Below are 17,918 nucleotides of genomic sequence, written 5' to 3' on the forward strand. Positions count from 1 at the left end.
AGTCAGGTGAGCGAAGTGCTTTCACCAAGTCTGATTCATGTATATTCACTAAGTTGATGCTTCTAGGTGAATGTGGTAGCAGTATTCCGTGGTGAAGCAATCCCAACGTCACCCGATGAGGATGTATAGGGATAGTAGTGCTTTGGTGCCTGGATGCCTTGGTGCCTGAATGTCTGGATGTCTGCCTGCCTATGATATTATTAGACGATAGATTACCGCAGAACGCAGAGTGTGGATGATATCCTTGCGAGTTCCTAGTACCCCATAGATTTTACCAAGAATGATATGCTATACTACCGGTCGACTCCGTAGAGAAACTTTTCGAGCCCTGCAGATCGGCGCCCCGTGATCTACAGGGCCAAGGATGCAAACATGCCGCACCGGGGGGTGTTTGCACTGACCGGCGGCCAAACGTGTCCTCTCCCGGTTCCAAAGTCCTTCGAGACAATTCGACTCCTTGTCCTTCGGAGGTTCCCATTACTCATGCTTACTGCCAGGTGGCCAGTATTTCTGTTCCTGGTTGCCGTCTGAATGGATCTGTTGACCTAACCTTTTGTACGAAACTTCCTTCCTCGGTTCCTCTCTACTTATCGTGACCGACTCGACTTGCAGTTTACGATAACAAGCTTGCTTCGAAGCTGTGGGCCGGAGCTTTGGATTGTCGCTTGTTCAACAGGTGATCCTTAGCCCCTCAGAATACACACTAAATAAGACCTTTGTCTTTCTCATACTTCAAGAGTGCTTTCTAGACTCTGTTCATAGTACGTATCTAGACCTCGCAAAGAGACACCGTGAGTGGATTGACTAACACGCAGCGCTAACTAGGACTTTACAGACAATGGCGTCCCCTAGCCGGCAACGGAGCGTAGCTCCGATGCGCCTTTTCAGCTCTCCAGTACTTTCCTTCCTCATCGTTCCTTTCCTCGTCTTCTTCCTCAGCTTTCCCGCTTCCGCCGCCGCCGCGGGCTCCGGCGTGATTGGTATCGATGTAGGCACCGAATACTTCAAGGCCGCGCTCGTCAAACCCGGAATACCACTTGAAATCGTTCTTACCAAGGATTCGAAACGCAAAGAAACGGCCGCTATCGCATTCAAACCCACTAGAGAAGCCAATGCTCCGTTCCCCGAAAGATTCTACGGCGGCGATGCGCTTGCCCTTGCAGCTCGGTATCCCGACGACGTGTACGCGAACCTGAAGATACTCCTCGGACTTCCCTTCGAAAATGGAGAGAACGAAGTCGTCAAGACCTACCATGATCGCTACCCTGCTCTGAAGCTGGAAAGCGCTGGTGAGCGGGGCACCGTTGGACTGCGCAGCAACCGGTTGGGCGAGGCGGAGAAGAAGGACGCGTTTCTGGTCGAGGAAATTCTGGCCATGCAACTGAAGCAAATCAAGGCGAACGCTGATGACTTGGCTGGTAAAGGCTCAGACATCAAGGATGCTGTCATCACCTACCCTTCGTTCTACACCGCCGAGGAAAAGAGAAGCCTGCAGTTGGCAGCGGCGCTGGCGGGTCTCAACGTCAACGCCTTTGTCACCGACGGACTGGCCGTTGGATTGAACTACGCAACCAGCCGTACGTTCCCCATTGTCTCCGACGGACAGAAACCCGAGTACCACGTTATCTTCGACATGGGTGCCGGCTCAACCACCGCCAGCGTTCTGCGTTTCCAGGGACGTTCCGTGAAGGACGTTGGAAAATTCAATAAGACCATTCATGAGATCCATGTCTTGGGTGAAGGCTGGGACAGGTCTTTGGGAGGCGACTCGCTGAATGATCTTATCGTCGATGACATGGTCGCGGCTCTGGCTGAAGACAAGAAGTTGAAGGACCGCGTCACCGTTGCGGACATCAAGGCTCACGGCAAGACCATGGCGAGGATCAGGAAGGACGCCGAGAAGGTCCGCCAAGTCCTCAGCGCTAACACCGAAACCGGTGCGTCGTTCGAGAGCCTTTATGAAGAGGGCCTTAACTTCAAGTACCGCATCACGCGCTCCAAGTTCGAAGAGCTTGCTGAACAACACATCGCACGCGTTGGGTCACCCCTGCAACAGGCATTGGCCGCTGCTGGAATGCAACTTAGCGACATTGACTCTGTCATTCTTCATGGTGGAGCCATCCGCACGCCGTTCGTTCAGAAGGAACTGGAACGCGTCTGCGGATCTTCAAAGGTTCGAACCAGCGTCAACGCGGATGAGGCCGCTGTGTTTGGGGCTGCCTTCAAGGGTGCCGCTCTTAGTCCCAGCTTCCGCGTCAAGGACATCCGAGCAAACGATGCCTCTGGCTACCCCGTGGTATTGAAGTGGCCTTCTGAGAACAAGGAAAGAAAGCAAAAGCTCTTCACCTCTACCTCCCAAGTGGGGCCTGAGAAGCAGGTAACCGTGAAGAATTTGGATGACTTTGACTTCAGCTTCTTCCATCAGATCACTGTCGGTGACAGTGTGGTTGAGTCGCCCCTTCTGGGCGTCCACACCCAGAACCTCACTGCTTCTGTTGGAAAGCTCAAGGAAAACTTTGGCTGCTCGGAGGCAAACATCACCACCAAATTTTCGATCCGACTCAGCCCCGTCGACGGTCTCCCAGAAGTTGTCAGTGGCTCCGTGAGCTGCGAGGTGGAGAATGCTAAGAAGGGAATTGTCGATGATGTCAAGGGTTTCTTCGGCCTCGGATCGAAGAAGGATGGCCAGGAGCCGCTCGGAGAAGACGGCGAGGCCAAGGAATCCATCACCTTGGAGCCAGAGGAGCCTCAGGCGTCCACGACATCGTCCGCTGACGAGACCACTTCCACCGCGTCTGCCAAGGAGAGCAAGAAAGCCGTGCCTCAAATCAAACTGGAATCGATTCCTATCAGCTTTACTTCCGCTCCCTTGGGCGTCCCTGCGCCTTCTGCGGATGAGCTCGCACGTATCACGAGTCGCCTCGATGCATTTGATACCTCCGACCGCAATCGTTTCCTGCGCGAAGAGGCCCTGAATGAGCTGGAGGCCTTCATCTATCGAACCCGTGATCTGACTGAAGACGGAGAGTTTGTCAAGGTGCTCAAGGCCGATCAGCTAGCTGCCCTCAAGGAGAGGACCACCACGGCCAGCGACTGGCTCTACGAAGACGGCGCTGACGCCACCACTGCGGAGTTCAAGGAACGATTGAAGGCACTGAAGGATATTGTCAACCCCGCACTCAAGCGCAAGAGCGAAAATGCGGACCGTCCGGCACGCGTTGAGACTCTGCAGGATGCGCTGAAGAATGCCAAGACGGTGATCGATGTCATGCAGAAGCAAATCGACCAAGATGAGGAACTCTACTCATCTAGTGCTAGTGCTTCGTCCGCCAGCGCCACCGAGTCCTCCTCGACCACTTCTTCCAGCGACTCGGCATCGACATCTGACTCCTTCGAAGACCTTGAGGAAGACCCTTATGCGTCTTCTTCCTCCACCAAGACCACCACCTCCACAAAGCCCCAACCCACAGGACCCAGATACTCCGTCTTCCAGCCCTCCGACCTCACCGGTCTCACCAAAACCTACGAATCGACCAACACCTGGTTCGAGGAGCAGCTCGCCGCGCAGGAGAAACTGACCATCTCCGACGACCCCGTCCTCGTGGTGGCTGAGATTGAACTCCGCCTGAAGGAGCTTCAGCGCAACATGAACCGCATCTACGAGAAGATGGGCGCCGCGGCAGCGAGATCCGGAAAGGGTTCCTCCAAGGACCAGCCACCCAAGAAAAATGACAAGAAGGAGAAAGAGGCCGAGAAGGAGCAGAAGCCGAAGAAAGACCCCAACTATAAAGACGAGCTTTGAACGATACAGTCGCTTTACGTCATTTGATTCCCCCTTTACCCATACAGGTCAAATCGTTGGAGTTGGGCATGAGCGTTCTGTTCCTCTTTTTCTTTTTCTCGATTCTCTGATGCTTGCATGCATTTCCTTCCTCCGCTTTTTCAGGATGCTGTACTGAAGCTCTAGATGGTTTCTTTCGGCTTTCTCTGAACATCCTGATATCATCATTATATATTATTATACACTACACTACATCGCACTACATATATCTCCTGACCCTGTTTTGACCTTATCTCCCTACCTGTTCTTTTACGACTATGATTGCCTATATCGTGTGCCCTGTGCTTTCTCTCTCTGTCTGTACGGAGTATTTCCGGTGCCTGTTCTGTATGTAAACTAGATAGAGGTTCTATCGTGTTTCAAAAAAAAAGAAAGTATTCCTGTTGAAATGATACAATATTCGCTTATTGGTGCTAGTTATTCTATTGATACAAAGATTAAGACTCGCTATGAGAACCCATCCACCCTGATAACCTGTGTCTTTCTGTAGACACCAAACCAAACAGATCAAAGCTGTTCTCGAAGTCTCGGGTATTTAGTGACATATGTGCAATACAAAAATCAATCAATCGCCTGGTATGATATCCCAATCCGCATAACGCCTGGTAAATGTAGACATGAAGGATGTCGTAAGAAGAAAAAGAAGTACATGAAAGGTAGAAAGTTCAGGCAGAGAACCCCAAAGGAATCAAAAACAGATGTTCCAGGTCCCCAAGCATACCCAGCAGATGGTATGCTTGCACCGAACAAACACCGAAACCAGTCGGTGTAGTTGCATCGTAACCATGCAGACCCGAGGCCTGGAGGTAAGGATGACCCGAGAATATGTAATCCTCCGAGCATTAGAAGAGTAAGAGAGGATAAAAGGTTCAAACCCCACTCATCTGAATCTCCTGGTCATTTTCACGCCCCGGGACATAATCCATATCGACCTCCTCCCGACGTCGCAGGAACGACGCTTCATCAAAGTCATCGACATCCATCGTTCTCTGCTGCTGCAGGGCAACAAACCGACGTCGCTGGTGTGATAGCTTGGGCGCAAGATATTTCCGTCCCGCGGTGACAGTCACGCTGTGCCCATTGCTTGCGGCGAGATTCGTCGAACTATCGGACTCAAAGTCGCAATCGTCATCTGCCCAGTCGGCGTCAAAGGTGCGTTTCTGAGCAGTCGGTTGAGTGGAGTACGAAGCAGCCGATTCTTGACTGCTAGCTGGAAGCGAGAAAGCGTCTCCGTCGTCTGTGATGAGCTGGTTGCTGTTGTGGTTGTAGTTCGTGCCGCAGAACGGAGAAAGTTCGGCATGGGCGCCTGCATTGCGATGCAGGGCGGTGGGGTCGTATGAGGGGAAGGTTGTTTTGGCGTCGATTTTGGACCCATTGGTTTTGTAGCCGTCGGCGATGGATTTGCGGACACGCATGCCGACCGAGAGAAGGGAGGACTGGACCGTTGCGGGGACGGTGGGGGTGGAGGAGTAGGTTCTGGCGGAGTAGTGATTGTATGAGATGTGCGCATCGCAAGCGGGTGCCGATTCTGAAGAACTAGGAAAGAAGGTGGTGATGGGTGGTTGAAATCGCCGGCGTTTCGAGAGGTCGTTGGTTTTAGGGGTATTGTGGAAAGAAGGCGACATGATGTAGGCGAGAGTAAGAAAGTATTGAGATTAAGGTTGTTGAGGATGTACTGGGTTTCCCCTTGCTTGTCTAGCGGTGTGGTGATGTAAAGGAATGACTTGAGAGAGATCGGGGAATGTGGATGATGAGGGGGAAAGATGCAAAGGGAAAAAAAAGAGGAGCGGAAAATAAATGAGGCTGGGGAAGTTTCGGCGGGACGCGACGCGGGGTGACGCGCAGATGCACGTGCCGGCAATCCAATATACCCTCTTTGGGACGCGCCTAGGGCCTAGGGTTGCCATAGGGGACCCGTGACATTTATATATATCTTCGCAAGTAGATCGAGAGTATGAAAAGCCTTTCGAAGTTGCCATTGAATATTTCGCTCTATAAGACAAATTCTTTTAAAATAGCTATATACGACCAACCCTGCTTAATTACCAGCGTTTCCTCTCCGACCACCGCGTTTCTGTCGGTCTTGATGAGCCCGCAACACATTACGTGTTTCCACCAGACTTCTCTTGCCCTTGCTCCGTGCTTTACCCAAGGTCATCAGGAAGTTCTTCCTGCGCGCCTTTTCTTTGTTCGTAGTACTCTTGCCCTCGGATTCCTTGCGCTCCTTGCGCTTCGCCGTCACGCTCTTGTGGTCAGCTCGGTCAGTCTTGCCCTCCTTAGCATGAGCAATTCGTTCTTCACGGGTGAGTTTCCCGGCGGATAAGGCATTCAGTCCTTCAATTTCCTCTGCGGTCAAGGGGTCGTCTGTATGACGGGTACCGTTCGACTGTTGCCCACGACGAGACTTGCCACCAGACACAAGGTCATTGACCGCCGCTTCGGTGCGAAGCTCTTGAAGTTTGGCCAAGTCGGCTGGCGTAAGAATACGGGTTGTCGCGATACTCGGTTTGGATGGCTCCGGCTTGCTCTCCGCGGCGTCAGAGTTGGTCTTCTCGCCAGACTCGTTGCCCTGCTTAGCCTTCTTGGAAGGAGGACCGCCTTTCTCGTCTTCAGAGTCGCTCAGCTCAATTTCAGCATCGCTCTGCACATTGATCCATTCCCCAGAATCGTCACTATCCTCATCGTCCTCCACATTCCAAGCTGCCCAGTTTGCTTCTTCATCTTCCTCCTCATCCTCTTCCGCGTCAGAAGGCAGGCCTTTCTCGGCCAGTCGCTTCTTGCGCTCCTGCTCCTTCCAGTTCTCCAGGAGCTCGATACCTTCGATACCGCCGGTCTCCTGCTCTCCAAATCGTTTCTCCTTCTTCTCTCCAGATCGTAGACCCATGGATGCCTCCTTTCCGCGGTCACGTCTCTTCAGCATCTCAGGGTTCAGATCCCGGTAGAGACTAAGCAAGCCACGGGCTCCCATAACGACACCCTTGTCCTTACTCTTCCTGTACATGACGAGATCCTGCAGCAACGTCTCGTTCATGGCCAAAGGCTGCCGCGCACATATTTCTCGAATGGCGTTGAGACCAGCCGTGGCCACTTCCGATGCCGACGCCTCAGACACGAATTCATTGGCAATCTTCTGGACGAGAGGCTCAAGATCATCGGGGGGGATCAGGTCGTGCGAAGCCTGCGCAAGCGATGCCAAAAACGATGTGACGGACGGCTGCCGAGGGGTAAGGTATTTCTGGAAGTAGGAGTAAAGATGCATGATATGTAGTTTATGCAATCCAACCAGCCGGGAAACAAGCTGAAGCACCTGGAGTTTCTGCTCCAAATTCAGTTTCGCTTTGGTGTTCTGCAGATGTTTCGAAAACAAGGTCTCCGCGTAGCCCTGAGGATCGTGCAGAAGGTGAAGGGCGGAGAAGTTCAAAGGATGAGGCTGGTTCTTCTTACGCTCCTTTCTCTTCACCGTAGCTTTCGCCTTTTCCACGGCGCGAGACTGTTTTCTCGTCTTCTTGTTGATTCCGACCTGATGTTTCACCCGACCGATATCAACGGCTTCGTCATCACTGCTCTCATCTTCCATGTCTTCGCGCTCTTTGTCGCCGCCCAGGAAGAAGCGAACACCGCCAATGATGACCTTTTCGTTCTCAGAAAGACTGGCCTCTTTCATAACTTCAACAGCCTTGGCGTCGGTCCAGATCTGGCGCTTCCAGAGTTCACGGGTGAGTTTAATGGCCCACAAGCCCTTGGATGAGGTTCGATCCGAAGTCACCAAGTTAAAGAGGACTGTTTGCATGGTGCGGTTGAGCTTGTGGTTTATCGTTTTGGAATTAGATGAGCGAAGGTCCATCAGAATCTTTTGGAAGATCAATGCTCGTAGCGTTTTGCTAGGTGTCGAGATGAGAATTGGGAATAGCGTTTGTAGCAATCTGGGAAAAGGAAGCATCAATTAGCAGGCGATTCATAGGAATCTGTAAATTCTAGTGACTTACGTCGCTGAGTCAAGAAGATCCTTCTTCCTCAAAAGGACCAGGCTTCCGACAATCTTCTCGCGCAGTTCAGGTTCCAACACCTGATGATGTTGCGACAAGATGTCGATGAGCTCTTGAGGGAAGTCCTTGGTGATTTCGGGGTAGCAGTCGGCGACATGAGCGATGAAATCGATCAATTCTCGCAGCGAAATGATTCCCGTGTCGGCCGCAGATGCTGGCGCCGCCATGAAGATCTCCCGGTGACTCTCATATTGGTAATGTTGAGCGCGGAAATCTTCAACATAAGACCTGGCGCAAACGAATGGACATTAGTATCTTTCTCTTACTAACAAAGCGAAGTATGGCGAAAAAGACTCACTTTGGGTCCCGACGGATTTTATGTTGGAGGTTAGGCCTGTAAAAGAAGACATGAATGTGTTAGCGGCGAGTGAAAACTTCACGTCGGAGACGAGAATGGCGCCCATCACAGAGAGATTGAGAGGTGCATACAAGTCAGCCTCGACCTTTTCCAAGGCCCCCAACTTTCTTTTCACCATTGCGACAGAAAGGGTTCTGGACAAAACCCAAGAGGTGTGGTGGATGGAGGAAGGATGTTGTGGTCGGAGTGATCGCTGGGCTCCGCCGGGGAATTTTTTTTTTTTTTTCCTTCATCACGGGGGCTGCCTATCGATAAGCGATCGAGTTCTCACGGCTGAGGGACCGACGAGTCTGGGCTGCATATACTTCCGTCATATGAATGATAGCAATTACTTTACTTTCTTTCTTCTACTGCACTTGGGATGAATATTAGGTATTCGTCATTTTGAATTCGTTACTTGCCTCGTCTCTTATCGCATCAAGAGATCGGCCAGACCAGTCGGCAAAACAGGTCCCAATACCTACTGTCACTGAAAATGATGGCGAGACTTTCAGAGAACAAAAAGATATCTTTTTCATGTAAAAAAAATCCTAAAGGTGCCGACTTTAATGAAAAAAGCCTTGAGGTCTTCATGATCGCATCTCAACTACTGTAGAAGAAAGCCGTCCGATTTTTCCTTTTTTTTGTTTTGGATGTTGCTCCCTCCCGTTGACTGTCTTCAGGTATATACAGTCGCGCAGATGCATGCAAATCGACTGAATCCTAATAAACCCCCCGTCCACTCCAGCACACATAAAACCAGAACCAAACGGAGAATACGCCCAAAATTACCCCTTTACCGGTTGCTCTTGGCAACACGCTCGAGCTCGTCCTTCTTCTTGATGGCGTAAGAGTTGGAGCTACCCTTGGCAGCGTTGATCAGCTCCTCAGCCAAGCACTCGGCAATGCTCTTGATGTTACGGAAAGCGGCCTCACGGGCACCGATGGTCAAGAGAGCGATGGACTGGTTGACACGGCGGAGAGGAGACACATCAACGGCCTGGCGACGGACGGTACCGGCGGAACCAATACGGGTGCTGTCTTCACGGGGACCGCAGTTGACGATGGCGTCGACGGCGACCTGGAGAGGGTTCTGGTCGGTCATGATGTGGATCTATCAAGGCAAAATCTGGTTAGCGTCCTGTGCTCGATTCTTGCTTCTGCGATATGCATATCATTCTGGCGCGGGGAGGGTACGTACGATCTCGAAAGCGTGGGCGACGATGCGGACGGCCATGAGCTTCTTGCCGTTGTTGCGGCCGTTCATCATGAGCGAGTTGGTCAGACGCTCGATGATGGGGCACTGAGCCTTGCGGAAACGCTTGGCGGCATAGCGACCGGCGGTGTGAGGAAGGTAGACAGGGGAGCGGATCTGGATGTAGTCGCTGTGTGGTTGAATTCCTGGTCAGCCAATCTCATCCTGAATATTCGTGGTGTTGTTGTCTTCGCGTGTTGGGCTCGCGGTTTTCCATCGCAATTCGCATCCAATATTTCCCTCCCATTTCAACAACCCGATGGTCGAACCATAGCCCAAAATTCCTCTTCTCGCGGTCTGCCCTGGAAAAAAATCGCATGGGATTGAGGATCACCTACGTCAAGGAGATATCCCTGATCTCAACATCCTCGTAGCTCCACTTGTTGAAGAGCTTGACGGCACCCTGCTCGGCGAGAACATCCTTGGGCAGGACCTGGAAAGCCGCAACGGGGCTTTCGACCTCGACTTCCCCGTGATCAGACATATTGACACCTGTTGTCGAGGGAGGGCTTCGTAAAAAGGTGACGGACGGTGTCGTTGGGTGAACCTGCGATGTCGACGATAGCAGTCGGTCAGCTGAAATGTGTCGGTTGGACTCAAGGAAATTCAGGTGCGCCTCGCTTAGTTGTGGGTGGAGTTAGGGCAGAGGTTTCCCCAATGAGCGGGCGCTGGTCATGTGAGCGCTGCGCTAGGCGCCCCGGAGGCACTAGGCCAGGAAGAGGTTAGCGCCCTCCCGCTTGGACACCGTCGAAGCATCGCGGATTCCATTCAATCTATACTATCGGCCCTTCCATGGATTGGGTCTGCACTCGGCCAACATTGTTCTTTGAGTATGCTGCCTCGAGAGTGGCCACGTAGGCATCTCCAATGGAGTAATTCTGCCACTATAAAATTAGTGACACAGTAAGTCGATGCGGTAGATGCTGATTACCTACCCAAGTAGGGGAGACTGTATCTTCTCTTATGTCCCCAAAAGTAGAGATACATTGAGATTGTGTTGTCTGCCCCTCTGAGAGCCAGCCACGAAAGTGAAAGACGCCTCAGGTTTTCAACCCGCCGAGGTCAATGGCGATCCGTTTTGCCCCGTGACCAAAGAGAAGCGCCCTGAAAGTGTGGCGGTGTAACCTTCTGCCTCCCGTGATTGGCTCCACGGGTGTTTGTGGGATGATCAACCCTAGCCACATCGGCAGGTGACGTTGTGGCTTGGGATTGAATAAGCGCGGAGAAACAGAGACAACTTGCGAATACCACCCTGACAACGACATCGCAAACGGCCTCACAAGTCGAAGGATCCTTTCCTTTCGTCAAGTGCCCTTAGACAGAGGCCTCAACAGTCCTGCGATGAGGATCTCCCCGTCTCTTTTACCTTGTTTCCTGCGCATTTGAGCGAAGAACCCCTCAATTAGTCCCGCCCCTGCGCTTCTGTGAAGATGGCCGAGGACAACCCCGAAGTCCAGGCTGCTTTGCGGGACCTGGACAAGGAATTGGAGGTATGGACACCGAAGCGACGCGCTCATCATCCGGTGCGGCAACTTTGAGCGTGATATAACTAACGAGTTATTGCTATCTGTGTAGGAGGGTGATATCACGGAGAAAGGGTAAGCCCTTGACCAGACAGATACAGGAGACTGGGCCTGTGCTCGAGCGCTGTGGATCATGGTTGATTGCATTACTTGTTCAACACTGGGAAACACATTTCATGTGGCATACTTGCGCTCGCGGAAGTGGTTTGAGTGCTGACTTGATAAAAGTTACCAGAAGCGGCGCACGATCCTCCTTTCCCAATTCTTTGGGCCGAACATGGCCCTCGGTTTCAATGCATCTAACTCAGAAGGCCATTCTCCATCTATGACAAGTTCAAGCAACGCTCCGCAGGCAATCCTGAACGTTCGACCGCCAACGGCTGATTCTGCAAACCCCGAATACGCTTCGCACCCTTCCTTCCATGGCAACCGTGACACTCTACAAAGCAGCGGAAGCCTCGGATGGGACCGAAGGATCAGCGCAGATACCCAGGTTTCTGTTGATAGAGATAGCGCGTTCCTGCAAGGTCTCGACCGGATGCCATCGTCTGGATCCTACGACTCCCTCTTCCTTCCCAAGCCACCGCAGGCCCCTGGCATGCAGGAGGACTCACGGACAGCGACACTCATGAGCCAGAATTATGCGTTCAACCCTGCTGCTCACCACGAAACTATAGACCAGCCAACCGGAGGATATGAGGGTTACGAAGATTATGACGCCACACCCGGCGGGGTCACGCGACAGTCGACCATGCTCGATTCTCAGCAGGGATACTTCTCCGACTTCGCGGGGCAGCAGCAGGATGATTATAGGGACAGCTATGGTGGTGGTGGTTTTCACAGATACTCCCAATCTGATGCTTTTTCGCCCACTGCAAACATGGCGCCGCCGCTGATCCCTGCATCTGAGCTGCCTGATGGCCCGACGATCAACCACATGCTTCCCTTAGAGCCCCGTGACATCCCTTTTGCTGTGCAGGACCCGCACGATAAGAATGTTTCGATGTCGAACTTTGACAATATACCTACCGTTCTCCGACACCGCGCACGGGTCCATTCCAAGCAGGCGGCTTATTGGGTTCTGGATCAGAAAGGCAAGGAAATTGCATCGATCACCTGGGAAAAACTTGCAAGCCGAGCCGAGAAGGTGGCCCAGGTTATTCGCGACAAGAGCAACCTGTATCGCGGCGACCGTGTGGCACTTATATACCGGGACTCCGAAATCATAGAATTTGCCGTTGCTCTTATGGGCTGTTTCATCGCCGGAGTTGTGGCGGTTCCAATCAACAGCCTGGAAGACTATCAGAGCCTTAACTTGGTTCTTACTTCAACGCAGGCGCATCTTGCACTGACCACCGAGAACAACCTGAAGAACTTCCAAAGAGACATCACCACGCAGAAACTCAACTGGCCGAGAGGGGTGGAATGGTGGAAGACCAATGAGTTTGGGAGCTTCCATCCGAAGAAGAAGGATGACACGCCACCTCTGGTCGTTCCAGATCTGGCCTACATTGAATTTGCGCGGGCTCCCACAGGCGACTTGCGCGGTGTCGTCATGAGCCACCGTACCATTATGCATCAAATGGCTTGCTTGAGCGCGATGGTTTCAACCGTGCCCAACTCTAGCAGCTCAAGACAGCGCGGTGAAACCCTCATCAGTTACCTGGATCCCCGTCAAGGTATTGGTATGATTCTAGGCGTACTTCTGACGGTTTACGGTGGACATACAACTGTCTGGCTCGAGGACCGGGCCGTTGAAACCCCTGGACTTTATGCTCATCTCATTACAAAATATAGAGCTACGCTCATGGCTGCCGACTATCCTGGATTGAAGATAACTGCCTACAACTACCAACAGGATCCGATGGCTACCCGGCATTACAAGAAAAACTCCGAACCCAACTTCGGAAGCGTTAAGCTCTGCCTCATTGACACCCTTACGGTTGACTCGGAGTTCCACGAAATTCTCGCAGATAGATGGCTCAGGCCGATGAGGAACCCGAGAGCCCGGGAGATCGTCGCTCCCATGCTCTGCCTGCCGGAGCACGGCGGTATGGTGATCAGTGTCCGAGATTGGCTGGGTGGCGAGGAACGGATGGGTTGTCCTTTAACCCATGAAATGGACCCCGATGACCGCGAGGATTCTAAGAAAGAGGAAAAGTCATATGAGAAGGCTTCTAACAGCGGGTTTGGAAGCAGTCTGCTGGGCGGAGGCTCAGCGGCCCCAGCCCCGAAGGAGCAGTCGAAAAATGAACTTGGAGAGGTTCTGCTAGACAAAGAATCTTTGAAAAGCAACGAGGTCGTCGTCTTGGCTATGGGTGAAGACGCCAGAAAATTTGCTGGAGCCATGCCACACGCTGTTCGTGTTGGCTCGTTCGGCTATCCTATTCCTGATGCAACTCTTGCTGTTGTGGATCCTGAGACCAGCCTGTTGTGCACCCCAAATGTCATCGGCGAAATTTGGGTCGACTCGCCCTCCCTCTCTGGAGGCTTCTGGGCGCTGCCCAAGCATACCGAGGCCATCTTCCATGCACGCCCGTACAAGTTTGAAGATGGCAATCCCACACCTATCCTAGTCGAGCCAGAGTTCTTGCGAACTGGTCTTCTTGGCTGCGTCATAGAGGGCAAGGTGTTTGTGCTGGGTCTCTATGAGGACCGTCTTCGCCAGAAGGTAGAATGGGTGGAGCATGGGCAGGAGATTGTGGAACATCGCTATTTCTTCGTCCAGCACATGATTGTCAGTGTCCTCAAGAATGTTCCCAAAATACACGACTGCACTGCGTTCGACGTTTTTGTCAACGAAGAACATCTTCCGATTGTTGTTCTAGAATCATATGCAGCATCAACAGCACCAACAACCTCAGGTGGCCCCCCTCGACAATTGGACTCTGTTCTCCTCGAGTCTCTGGCAGAAAGGTGCATGGAAGTGCTTTACCAAGAGCATCACCTGCGAGTCTACTGTGTGCTACTGACTGCGCCCAATACCCTCCCCCGCGTTACCAAGAACGGAAGACAAGAGATCGGCAATATGCTCTGTCGCAAGGACTTTGATGCCGGTACTCTTCCATGTGTTCACGTCAAATTTGGTGTTGAGAGGTCAGTCATGAATCTGCCCATTGGCGTTGACCCAGTCGGAGGTATCTGGTCACCACTGGCCTTGATGTCGCGGCAAGAGATGCTTGGCATGGAAGAGAAGCAGTACTCCGGTGTGGATTATCGGGATGTTGTTATGGACGATCGTACGTCGACGTCACTGAACAACTTCTCAACTATTGTGGACGTTCTTCAGTGGCGTATTTCTCGGCAGGCGGAGGAGCTGGCTTACTGCTCTATTGACGGCCGTGGAAAAGAAGGGAAGGGCATTACTTGGAAGAAGTTCGATATGAAGGTCTCCGCCGTTGCGACCTATCTACGGAACAAGATCAAGGTTCGCCCCGGTGACCATTTGGTCTTAATGTATACCCATTCCGAGGACTACGTCTACGCTGTTCATGCCTGCTTCTGTCTTGGAGTTGTTGTCATTCCTCTGGCTCCTATTGACCAAAATCGTCTCTCGGAGGACGCTCCTGCCTTCCTCCATGTCATCAATGACTTCAATGTTAAAGCAATCATTGTCAACAGCGATGTGGACCACGTCATGCGACAGAAGCTTGTTTCGCAGCATATCAAGCAGTCGGCTCAGGTCCTTCGAATCGGCGTACCGGCTATCTACAATACCTCGAAGCCCTCCAAGCAGTCTCATGGCTGTCGTGAAATGGGCTATACTGCGAAGGATACCTGGCTGCAGAGCAACTATCCTGCCTTGATCTGGACGTACTGGACACCGGATCAGCGAAGAATCTCCGTCCACATCGGCCACGACACGATCATGGGAATGTGCAAAGTGCAGAAGGAGACTTGTCAGATGACCAGTTCAAGACCAGTACTTGGTAGTGTGCGTAGCACTCTGGGTCTTGGGTTCCTTCACACCTGTTTGATGGGAATTTACGCCGGTAAGTGAAGTGTCTTGAGACTTTATCAGTGTCTCTCCCTTTCTGACAAGTGTCCAGGAGCACCAACATACCTCGTGTCGCCCGTTGACTTCGCGCAAAACCCCATGACTCTTTTCGTGACGCTTTCTCGGTACAAAATCAAGGACACTTACGCCACCAGTCAGATGTTGGACTACGCCATGACTGCAATGGCTGCAAAGGGATTCCGCCTAGAAGAACTAAAGAACTTGATGATCTCTGCGGAAGGCAGACCCCGCGTCGATATTTGTAGGTTTCCTGGATCTCGCTCTGGAAACAACCAGGCTAATATGGGTATGCTTTACAGATCAAAAGGTTCGCCTGCATTTTGCCTCGGCTAGCTTGGATCGTACCGCGATCAACATCGTGTACTCCCATGTTCTCAACCCCATGGTTGCCACCCGGTCCTACATGTGCATTGAGCCAGTTGAGCTCTGGCTTGATCTTCGATCCTTGCGACGTGGTCTTATCTACCCGGTGGATCCAGATACTGATCCTACCGCGCTCGTCGTACAAGACTCGGGAATGGTCCCAGTCAACACCCAGATCGCGATTGTGAACCCGGAAACTTGCACCTTGTCTCATGTGGGTGAGTATGGAGAGATTTGGGTCCAGTCAGATGCCTGCGCCAAGTCCTTCTACGGATCCAAGCAGGAGTTCGACCAGGAACGATTCAATGGTCGGATCGTTGATGGGGATCCTAATGTTGCCTATGTACGGACTGGTGATTTGGGATTCCTCCACACCGTCACTAGGCCCATTGGACCCGGCGGCCAGCCCGTTGAGATGCAGGTTCTATTTGTTCTCGGCGGAATTGGAGAAACCTTTGAGGTCAACGGACTTAACCATTTCCCCATGGATATTGAGATGTCTGTTGAAAGATGCCACCGTAACATTGTGGCCGGTGGATGGTAAGTTGCCATGCGTAATCGATCTGATTTGGGGTATAGTTGCTAACCCTGTGCCCCCATAGTGCCGTCTTCCAGGCCGGCGGCCTGATCGTTGTGGTTGTGGAGGTCACGAGAAAGGCCTACCTGGCATCTCTCGTCCCTGTGATTGTTAATTCCGTCCTCAACGAGCATCAAGTCGTCGCCGACATCGTCGCTTTCGTCCCCCACGGAGACTTCCCTCGGTCTCGTCTCGGTGAGAAACAGCGCGGTAAAGTGCTAGCATCCTGGATTACTCGGAAGCTCCGGACTATTGCCCAATTTAGCATTCGCGATATGGAAGGGTCTGAGCTTCCGTTCGCAGAGGCTCCACAACATCGCGTTAGCAGAAGCTCCAAACCCAGTAGTGTGATGGGTAACAGCATGCGACGATCCACCGTTGTTCCGGAAAGCGACGCGCCCGCTGTCCCCCGATCCCCGGCGCCAGCCCTAATGGAACATCCTGAGGCATCAGGGGATCCTTACCCGGTGGTGCAAGGACTTGGTGATGGGTCTACCCTTAATAGCCCGTCTACCATCCCAGAAATGATTTCTTCGGTTCCTCAGATCACGGAGCCCATGCGCCCGGCTACCTCTTCCACCAGTGGAAACATCCCGGCTCCAACGGATCCTCCCCAGTCCATTGGAAATCCGGACTTTGGCTTCGACTTTGGCGATTTCGCCACGTCAGCTGCCACGGCCCCTCTGACTCAGACAGCAGGTCCGGCTCCTGTGAACGAATCTCTGCCTTATCGGCCCGCAACAGGACATGCTTCACAATCTAGTCAACGTCAGTATAGCGGTCCCCCCAAGCCGCGCCCGTTCTCCTACGAACAGACTGAGTTGCTAGACGATGGTCAAGGCGATTGGGCCCAGGAAGCTTTGATGTACCAGTCAGCATTAGGTGCGGACAACGCACACGGCCAAGGCGGATCCAACCAGGCATTCGGTGGCAACGAAATGTCGAGAAGGCAGTACGACGATGGCCATTACGGGTACTAGAGACAGCAAGCGAGCAGCTACCGTACTTTCGACCACTTACTTACCCCATCCAGTCCGGTGAGTGAGTGGACATGATTTGGTCCTGGTACCTGTCTGCACTATATTTGCCCGTCATCTGTGTTTAGAGCCTTTTTTTTTTTTTTCTTTTCATTCCGTTTTTGGTTTCTGGCATAGCCTATTATATCTTCTTGTTTTTTACCCCTGGCATCTTGTTCCATTTTGATTTCCCTATTTGCATTTTCTCCGCTTCCCACCCGCAAGTGCTCGTCGTTCTACTCCCTTCACATTATCTGATCCCCTTTTGTTTATCCCATTCCATATCAAGCTCGACCATATCCCATGATTTGAAATGACATGCTATGTTCTGTACATACATACCATACCCCGCCCCCCTTTCCATATCTCAATACGCATTGCATGTAATTACAAAATTTTCAAAGTCATTTCTTCGTCTGGTTATTAGGCTCTTTTGCATGCTTTGAGATTTCTCATCCTTGCTTGCCTGCTTGGAGTTGGTTCTTCTGCCTCTTCTTTCAGATTAGTTGGTGTCGTGCAGATATATACTTAGCTTTTTTGGGTTAGAGGATCCCGACAGGGGGAAGGGGGTGGGTTGGAGGAGGGGGTTAGACAGGAAGAAAGCAAGAAAGAAAGAAAGAAAGAAAGAAGGAGATGGATAGATTGGGACAGGCTGGGATATATGGGATCAGATCCTTGCTTGTCCCTCTGCCTGGAAAGTGATGATATACATGCATACTGATGACCCTCCGTACCTAGAATTGAAATCTCTACCTCCATTTTCGATAATTGGCTAGTGATGTGAGTTCATTTCTCGCTGATTTACTTGGACTCCAGCCGTAGGACTATATATAGCCCAGGAAACACAAAGAAACGAAAATCTTTCATGATTATTCATGAATAGAAACCGGACAAGTTCTTTTCTTGATCATTTCATATATGCAAACTTATATATGTATTATT

The 17,918-nt window shown here is 51.9% G+C and overlaps 5 protein-coding genes across 5 annotated transcripts; 2 read left to right on the top strand and 3 right to left on the bottom strand.

The window, feature by feature from the left end:
• Positions 1-442: 442 nt before the first annotated feature.
• On the top strand, positions 443-4,241 carry LHS1 (Hsp70 family protein). Its single transcript, XM_046091711.1, has 2 exons — positions 443-761; positions 826-4,241. The coding sequence occupies exon 2, from the start codon at positions 839-841 to the stop codon at positions 3,800-3,802; it is 2,964 nt and encodes a 987-aa protein (XP_045947688.1). The 5' UTR covers positions 443-761; positions 826-838; the 3' UTR covers positions 3,803-4,241.
• A 469-nt stretch (positions 4,242-4,710) lies between these two features.
• On the bottom strand, positions 4,711-5,466 carry LDX57_009969 (uncharacterized protein; the record flags this gene model as incomplete). Its single annotated transcript, XM_046091712.1, has 1 exon — positions 4,711-5,466. One exon carries the CDS (start codon positions 5,464-5,466, stop codon positions 4,711-4,713), a length of 756 nt encoding a protein of 251 aa, XP_045947689.1.
• Positions 5,467-5,879: 413 nt separating this feature from the next.
• On the bottom strand, positions 5,880-8,054 carry SDA1 (SDA1 family protein; the record flags this gene model as incomplete). Its single annotated transcript, XM_046091713.1, has 2 exons — positions 5,880-7,764; positions 7,828-8,054. The coding sequence occupies 2 exons, from the start codon at positions 8,052-8,054 to the stop codon at positions 5,880-5,882; spliced, it is 2,112 nt and encodes a 703-aa protein (XP_045947690.1).
• Positions 8,055-8,488: 434 nt separating this feature from the next.
• RPS5 (40S ribosomal protein uS7) lies at positions 8,489-10,220 on the bottom strand. The gene is made up of 3 exons (XM_046091714.1): positions 9,818-10,220; positions 9,426-9,609; positions 8,489-9,338 (listed from the first exon to the last, which is right to left on the bottom strand). Exons 1-3 carry the CDS (start codon positions 9,961-9,963, stop codon positions 9,021-9,023), a joined length of 648 nt encoding a protein of 215 aa, XP_045947691.1. The 5' UTR covers positions 9,964-10,220; the 3' UTR covers positions 8,489-9,020.
• Positions 10,221-10,909: 689 nt separating this feature from the next.
• LDX57_009972 (putative AMP binding domain protein) lies at positions 10,910-16,940 on the top strand (the record flags this gene model as incomplete). Its single annotated transcript, XM_046091715.1, has 6 exons — positions 10,910-10,969; positions 11,055-11,077; positions 11,231-14,994; positions 15,052-15,261; positions 15,320-15,923; positions 15,986-16,940. The coding sequence occupies 6 exons, from the start codon at positions 10,910-10,912 to the stop codon at positions 16,938-16,940; spliced, it is 5,616 nt and encodes a 1,871-aa protein (XP_045947692.1).
• Positions 16,941-17,918: the final 978 nt, after the last annotated feature.

The sequence above is a fragment of the Aspergillus melleus genome (genome assembly GCF_016097325.1).
Source record: "Aspergillus melleus strain CBS 546.65 chromosome Unknown contig6, whole genome shotgun sequence".
Taxonomy (NCBI): Eukaryota; Fungi; Ascomycota; class Eurotiomycetes; order Eurotiales; family Aspergillaceae; genus Aspergillus; species Aspergillus melleus.

Coding starts and splice junctions, on each gene's coding strand:
- LHS1 (XM_046091711.1), top strand. CDS start 839: ATGGCGTCCCCTAGCCGGCAACGGAGCGTAGCTCCGATGCGCCTTTTC.
- RPS5 (XM_046091714.1), bottom strand. CDS start 9,963: ATGTCTGATCACGGGGAAGTCGAGGTCGAAAGCCCCGTTGCGGCTTTC. Junction 9,610..9,817: donor ATCAGGGATATCTCCTTGAC/GTAGGTGATCCT, acceptor TCAACCACACAG/CGACTACATCCAGATCCGCT. Junction 9,339..9,425: donor TCGCCCACGCTTTCGAGATC/GTACGTACCCTC, acceptor TTGCCTTGATAG/ATCCACATCATGACCGACCA.